This window comes from Lethenteron reissneri, chromosome 63 (genome assembly GCF_015708825.2).
Source record: "Lethenteron reissneri isolate LAM-NWPU_2019-01 chromosome 63, ASM1570882v1, whole genome shotgun sequence".
NCBI classification, from domain to species: domain Eukaryota; kingdom Metazoa; phylum Chordata; class Hyperoartia; order Petromyzontiformes; family Petromyzontidae; genus Lethenteron; species Lethenteron reissneri.
Window position 1 is genome coordinate 6,403,179 of NC_083841.1, and position 8,237 is coordinate 6,411,415.

Below are 8,237 nucleotides of genomic sequence, written 5' to 3' on the forward strand. Positions count from 1 at the left end.
TGCCACCGCCGCCACCCCCCCAAACACCGCCACAGTGAAGGATTTCTCAGGCAAAGAAATTATTTGAACCAACTATTTCCCTACGGCGCAAGGAAAGCTTGCTTTCTTTTTGGAATTCGGAGATACATCCGAAGGTTAAACCATCCGCGTTGCTTTCCGTTCGTCGTTACCCACCCCCCGCCCCGCTGCTCCCCTATCCCTCGCCCCCCCCCACCACCCACCCACCGCTCGCGTTCAAACCCCTAAAAATAATTTCACATGGGAAGATTCACAGCATCAAAATGCAACAAAAAAAACCCTAAAACAAACCCGTCGAAAATATGTTCACACCACTAAAAACGTTATAGAGTTCGTTGAAGGCACATTACTGGACTTAATATCCCAAAAAATCTTCCAGCCGACGTCCGTCATCTTCCTCTCCTTCTACCGACCCCACCGGGAGATGTTTCTTGAACGAGCCACTCCCCCCGTCGCTCGCGCGCGTGCGGTGTCGGCCGCCGACAGAAATTCGGAGGGGGGGCTTCCCCCTCTCCCCCCCCTGCAATCGCCACGGCCACCCTCCCCAGCACTGGATTGCATATTCGAGTCCTCGGCGGTTGATCAAAGTGTTGAATAAAACCGCTTCTCTCTCGGGGGGACGGGGGGTGGTGGGGGGGGGAAGAGCAAACGGGTCCTATCGTTGTTGTGTTGTGTTTTTTTTTTACGTGCTTAACTTTTCACTCCAACCGGATCGCACGTTTTTATTTCTCGCCAGCCGGGAAGAAACTTGGTCACGTCGGTTCGGTCGAGAACGTGCCGGGGTCCCCGCGGCGATTCGGGATGCAGGCAGCGGGCGGTGGGCGGCGTTGTTGTCGTTGTAACAGTTTCTTGAGCAACTCAAAACCGCTCCTCCACCCCTCTTCCTCGCCAAACGACGGCACGATAGTTTTCAACGCCAGATTCAAGTGCGTCGAGATCTGATCAACAAAAGCAGACCCCCCGGGGAACGTCTGCTGGTGAACATCTCGTCGTCGGCGTCGTGTCTGTTAAGGAGTTCTCATCGCAGCGTGGAGCGTTCCGACACGACCCCCCACAGCCATCGTCGCCCTCTTCCTGGGGCGTGACTCCCCAATCAGGAAGCACCCAGCGCGCGCAAGGGGTCACACACACACAGCACCAGGGTCAAAGTCTCCCCCCCCCCGTTCCGTGCGTGGTGGCGTTCCGTCTCCGCTGGTGGGTCCCAAGGCAGCGGTGGAAGTTCCCGCATTCCCACGGCGGTGAAGGGGGAATGCCGGTTGATCGCTTGCGTCGACTTCCCCACAAAGTGGTACCACTCGTTTTAGCAGCGATAGCGGTGGAAATTCCACATTACCGTGGTGGGGGGGTGGGGGGGGGGGACGGGACCGGTCTCTGCATGGAGGACAATCGCTCGCGATGATTTCCCACAGAGCGGGATCAAACTCAAGTTAGCGGGCGACAGCGGTGAACATTGAACATCTGCGTGGTTGGGGGGCGAGTTTCTCTCCCCGCATAGCGCTCTCTCGCTCTCCCGCAAAAAAGTGGGGACCGCTCGGTTGAAGCGGCGACCAACGGCGGAAAATCCACATAGATCGTGGCAGGAGACGGCCACTCGATGGGGACAACCGTTCAACCATCGGCGGAGTCGACCAGCGGTCGGGAGGATCGGAGCTCGTGACCAGTCCGGTGCTCCGACCGTTGCGCTACTCGGCAAGGCTGTCCATGACGCCGCACCGTCGAAGCGCGCAGGGCCCCCCCTCTTCCCCCAAAGCGCGGGGGGCCAGGGTAGCCGCCCCCCCCCCCCCTCCGATTCGCCATCTACACTAGCTAGGGACGGCTCCGCTAGTTGGTACGGATCAGCGCGATGGGGCCCCACCTCCTCCCCCCTCTACATTTAAACGCCGCGCGCTCAAAACTCTACGCGCTGCGTCACACGGCACTAACGCGTTAACACAGAGACGTGTGCATTTTTGTTTATATACCCATGATGTAACACATAACCCGACGTGCCCCCAACCCACCCCCCACTACCGGCCATTAGAAGAATTGTCACGATTCAAGGTGGCTTGAGCCACCCACTTTGTTCGCGTCGTCAGCCGAAATGTAAACGGTAGCGTTTAATTTGCATATGAAAGGTAAAGCTGCAGCCCTGCAATTGCTCGCTCATGCCACTGCTGGCCTCACCACAGAGGACGTATTTCGCCGACTCCAGACGTCTTGCGAGGAGGTGGTGGTAGTACCCACACATTTAACCCCACACGATCATGTCTAGAATCAGCTGTAAATAAACTTGCGCCATCAACCGACGCCATTATCCTGAGCATTATAAACTAAACCTTATAACCGGTGTATCTTTTTACGCATTCCTAAAATTTCTCACTTCCCCCCCGCCGTATATATTTTGTAACGGCCTAGTAGAATTGTTTCGCTACTCGGCAAATTGAGACACCGTCCCGTGCGTACAATTCAGCATCGGCTGCCGTGGGTCGACCGCGAGCGGCCAGCAACGTGGGGTCCCAATTTTGAAAAACGTTGCTGATCATTTTGCTCTGTTGGGATTCTGCCCCCCCCCCCACTCCCCCCACCCCCATCCCCCCCAACATCGAATCCACAGCATCGTGCTGCCCGGGGGAGACACGGCAGCACCACCTCCTTCCCTCGCCATCACTTCCCCCGGTGCCTCCAACGTCGTCACGTGTGACAACATTGTTAAATATTATTTCGCATTATTACACACAAACTTCGCAAACCACCCCTCCCCCCCCCCACCAAGGCACCACACATTGTAAAGTGCAACGTCCTCGTGCGTGCGTGCGTGTAAACTTTTACACTGACCAGCAGCCTTTAGGCCTTGAGGCAGGGTCCGCACACGCGCGAGCTGTGGTTTGCGCGACGAAGAAATGAGATTGCGCGATCATTAACGGCCGAAATCCCCGGGGGGGGGGGCGACGATAAGCGCGGCAGCGCGGGAGGGCGACGGAATATGTCGCTGCAAATCCTCGCTGCGGTCGTCGTTGTCGGCAACTGGACGCGCAACTCCTCGCAAACCCGGTTGCCGACACACGTCCGACCACAAGCGAATTCCGTTGCACGCAAAGCACCACGTTGCACAAGCGAGCGCTCGGGAGTTGACTCCGGCTTAACGGCTACGACCGCTCGTCAACTAATAGTACCCGACCGCCACTTCACAGCAGGTCTGCAGTGACTGCTAAAGAAGGAAAGAACGATTCACTCCCCCTCCCCCCCCGCCCACGCAGCCCACTTGCCATAGGAATGTGGAATCGCCACCGCTGGCTCAAGGCTGTAGATACAGCGACACGCGCACTACCATGCCTTGACAAACCGTCAAGAATTTGGATTGATTGACCGTCAAGTTTTTCACGTGTGATTCAACCTTCGTATTTCCAGCTACGGTTTTGGTGGTGACCTCGGCGTTTCAACTTCTCCGCGTTGAAGGCGGAGAAGCCGACGTCGTCACCATCCGTGCCGTCGTTTGCGTGCACACTAAGCTGCCGTAGACTTTCAACCCTCCTCGCAGTCAATGTCAGAGTTGTTGGCGAAGTCTCCCGTAAAAATGTTGACTTCGAAATTATTGCCATCGTCGTCATCATCATCATCGTTTGCCACCTTTTGTCTTCACAACTGCATCGTAATCTTCAACTGCATCTTCATCGTCGTCGTCATCGTCGTATTCCACTGCATCGGCGTCAAACACAAATGGCACGTGTTTGTTTCGAGCTCCAGCCAGATTCACCATCTGGACCACCAGGCATCTGTGTCTCATCATCTTCATCCTCACTAACACCGCCACCACCGCCACCACCGCCACCACCGCCGCCTTCAGTATCAATCAACCATCCTCTGTATCAAATTAAGAAATGTTGCCGCTTTCATTCGGCGTAGTGATGACCATTATTAATAGCATCATCATTATCATCAGGATATCCCTCACCACTCACATAAACCTGTCCCACCTCCATCATTCTTTAAAACAATCAACTTCACATTACGATCATCACCCATGACTGCGATTACAATCATAAACCCAATTATCATCAGCAATATCACCACCACCACCACAATGAACACCCTCACCACTCCCATCACAAACGCCTTCAACACGACATCTACAAAAACCCACCACTACTGCTATCACCACCACTACTATTTTCACAGCCATCGCACCAATATAACCACCGCAACCCATCACTCAATATGATCAACCCCAACACCACCACTCCCAACTCCCAAGTGCACATTCATTGCACAATCACTGCCGTCATTACCATCACCACCAACACCATCACAGCCGCCAACACTATACCATCCTCAAGTGCAAGATCTTTACCACCACCACACTCATTACCAACACCATCACCACAACCACATTCACCACCAACACCACCACCATCCACCACAACCACCACAACCACCACATTCACCACCAACACCACCAACAACCACCACATTCACCACCAACACCACCACCATCCACCATCCACCACAACCACCACATTCACCACCAACACCACCAACAACCACCACATTCACCACCAACACCACCACCATCCACCATCCACCACAACCACCACATTCACCACCAACACCACCAACAACCACCACATTCACCACCAACACCAACACCACCACCATCCACCACCAACAACCACCACATTCACCACCAACACCGACACCACCACCATCCACCACAACCACCACATTCACCACCACCGGCCACCTTCTTTCATCACAGGCCGTCGGTGCCCAGCAGGTCACCGGGCAGGAAGGCGTTGAGCGACGCAGAGACCCCGTTGGAGGAGAGACCACCGCCGACTCCGCCCCTCGATGCGTCCCTCTGGGGGGGGGCCCCCCCGCCCCACAGCGACATCGAGCCGCCCGGACCGGACCCCCAGAGGCCGGCGTCGCTGCTCCAGCCGCCCCCCCCGCCGCCTCCGCCGCGCGGGCTGGGCCCCCAAGACGAGGAAGACGACGAAGAGGGCGGCAAAGAAGTCGGCGGCGGCAGCTGGGAGGTGATGACGCCAGGCTGGGCGAAGAACTGGCTGATCTCGTCGTCGTCGGCAAACCCTGCGATGATGGTGGTGTTGCTGAGGATGCACCTGGGAGGAGGCGGGGCGGGGGGGGAGTACAACAGTGAATGAATGGGGAGATGTTAGTGCCGATCCTACTGATGCCGATGCTGCGATGATGGTGGTGTTGCTGAGGATGCACCTGGGAGGAGGCGGGGCGGGGGGGGGAGTACAACAGTGAATGAATGGGGAGATGTTAGTGCCGATCCTACTGATGCCGATGCTGCGATGATGGTGGTGTTGCTGAGGATGCACCTGGGAGGAGGCGGGGCGGGGGGGGGAGTACAACAGTGAATGAATGGGGAGATGTTAGTGCCGATCCTACTGATGCCGATGCTGCGATGATGGTGGTGTTGCTGAGGATGCACCTGGGAGGAGGCGGTGCGGGGGGGGGCAGAGTACAACAGTGAATGAATGGGGAGATGTTTCGATTTAAAGCTTTCGTGACTGCAGGGATTCATCTTCTTGGTTCTTTCGGTAAAGTCACGTAGAAGGGAAATAATAAAGTGATAAAAATAAAACATTATTACATCATTTTATCATGTTTTATTTTTTCTTACTTTATTATTTCCCTTCTACGTGACTTTACCGAAAGAACCACGAAGATGAATGGGGAGATGTTAGTGCCGATCCTACCGATGCTAATGTTGGTACACATGCTAATGGTGCTGATGAAGTACCGGTGAGGACGCTTGACACCGAGGTTGAGGCACACGTATATTTATTTCACAATACGACAGTGGGCATATAACACTCGAGGGGGTATCGGCCCCCTCACCCGTATAACTCGGGATACACCCCTAGCTAACTCTGTCCTAGCCCCGAGTCCTCCACTAATGGGCTAGGGGAGGCTATCTGGCCCGACACTGGTAAGTCGGGCCCGGTACCCGGAGTTCCAGACCAGCTCTTACAAGAGCACCGGCTCTGGCTTTCGGGACCACGCCGCTGGCTCAGTCCTGTCCGGCCCTGAAAAGGACATCGAACTAGGGGAGTCCAGGGCTCTATCTAAGACGTCTTCAGTCTTCTGCCTTTAGCTTAAAACATAACTCCCGAGCCCTTTGAAACATCCCCTTTTATACCCAACCCCTCCCTGAGGGGTGGGGCCCCGGGGGATCATAACGTTCGAACCAGCCCCCCCCAGGGTGTCTGGCTCGGACGTCGTAGAGGGCACCTCCTCGTGCACTTACGTAGCCCCGCCCACTGTGTTTGTTTTCCATAGGCTGCCATGCATAACGGGCCCTCTCTTTAACACCCCTACATCGATACTGCTGCTAATGATGCTTATACTGATACTGCTGCTAATGGCGCTGATGAGATTGAGGCTGCTGCTAATGTTCCTGCTGATAATGGTGCTGATGCTTACACTGATAAATGCCAATAGTGCTGATGATGTTGATACAACATACATACATCATACAGTACGTATATACGAGCACAGTGCAATGCCAACGCGATTCTAATCCCGCACCTCAGATTAGCGCGGTTGGCTAATCTGAGGTGTGTTCAGAACGCGACTTGGATATAACGCGATGAATGTATCAAGGAACACTTTTATACACGTATATATAACGCGGATGCGAATTGGATATAATGCAGAGGTCGCAAACGGGTACCCGTACCCGGCCGTACCCGTACCCTATCCGATACCCGGCCGGGTACGGGTAGGGTACGGGTATCGGGTATCTGATTGCGACCTCTGTGATCAAGCCATGTTGCAGGCGCGGGTGGGTTGATTCTAGGAACTTGAATTGTGAGAAGAGACAAGACGTTGTGAAATGAGTGACAAACGGTTACTCACCAGTGACTCACGGCCTACCCGTACCCGGCCGGGTACGGGTAGCCGGGTATCGGGTAGGGTACGGGTATCGGGTACCCGATTGCGACCTCTGATATAATGCGATCGAGTGAGCAGAACTACATCGCGCGAATAGGACAAGCGATTGTACAAGCTGCCTCGGCGGAGCATCAACATCACACGAGGCAGTGGGATGCTGCTGGATGCTTCTAGATGCTACCCACGCGCCTCAGTCTTTGTTCGGCCTGCGTACGCATCTCGCGTGTTATCGTAGACTGGGTTTAACCCCTCTATATTAAAGGCGATGTTTCCATGACGCGGTGTTCTTGAGGAACGCAACGACCACCGCGTGACCGGAGAACGGACACCGTACACAGTCAGCTGCTGGTGGAACCCGGAGAACAATCCACGCGACCACCATGGGTGGGTGGGTGGTAAGAGAGATTGCGCAAACTCAAAATACACAGCACGCATATCGCCAGAGTCCCGGGTCGGACCTCTCGACCTGCGTTCCACGGCTGCTGCTGGTGCTGATGGTGCTGGTGGTGCTGATGGTGCTGGTGCTGCTGGTGGTGCTGCTGGTGGTGCTGGTGGTGGTGCTGGTGGTGGTGCTGCTGGTGGTGCTGATGGTGCTGATGGTGCTGATGGTGGTGCTGGTGGTGGTGATGGTGGTGGTGATGGTGGTGCTGCTGGTGGTGCTGATGGTGGTGCTGATGGTGCTGGTGGTGCTGATGGTGCTGGTGGTGCTGATGGTGGTGCTGCTGGTGGTGCTGATGGTGGTGCTGCTGGTGGTGCTGCTGCTGGTGGTGCTGATGGTGGTGGTGCTGATGGTGGTGCTGATGGTGGTGCTGGTGGTGGTGGTGCTGCTGCTGGTGGTGCTGCTGCTGGTGGTGCTGCTGCTGGTGGTGCTGGTGGTGCTGGTGCTGCTGGTGGTGGTGGTGCTGGTGGTGGTGCTGGTGCTGCTGGTGGTGGTGGTGCTGGTGGTGATGCTGCTGGTGGTGCTGGTGGTGGTGCTGCTGGTGGTGGTGGTGCTGCTGGTGGTGGTGGTGCTGCTGGTGGTGGTGGTGCTGGTGGTGCTGCTGGTGGTGGTGCTGCTGGTGGTGCTGTTGTTGTGGTGGTGGGGGGGGAGACCGACTCACATGTGCAGCGCCTTCTGCGCCCGCTGAGCCTCCAGCTCGGAGCCGTAGCACACCAGGGCGTTGCTGTGTGCCAGGCTCAGGTGGAAGGTGACCAGAGGGCCGTGCTGCATGCACAGCGTGCGCAGGGTGGCGCCGTCCACCTACACGCAGCCCGGCGACACGCGCACAAAGACAAAGGTCCCCCGAGTAGCCTCAACAGACTGTTGGGGGGCAAGGGCA

The 8,237-nt window shown here is 56.1% G+C and overlaps 1 protein-coding gene across 4 annotated transcripts in view; it reads right to left on the reverse strand.

The window, feature by feature from the left end:
- Positions 1–231: 231 nt before the first annotated feature.
- Positions 232–8,237, reverse strand: part of LOC133358655 (trinucleotide repeat-containing gene 6C protein-like) — a 55,142-nt gene continuing 47,136 nt past the window's right edge. For all 4 annotated transcript variants that reach the window (XM_061577059.1, XM_061577060.1, XM_061577061.1 and 1 more), the window contains 2 exons: positions 8,019–8,158; positions 232–5,114 (listed from right to left, as the gene is read on the reverse strand). In XM_061577059.1, coding sequence (XP_061433043.1) covers positions 4,745–5,114; positions 8,019–8,158 — 510 coding nt within the window. In that variant the 3' untranslated portion in view covers positions 232–4,744. The remainder of the gene's footprint in view (positions 5,115–8,018; positions 8,159–8,237) is intronic.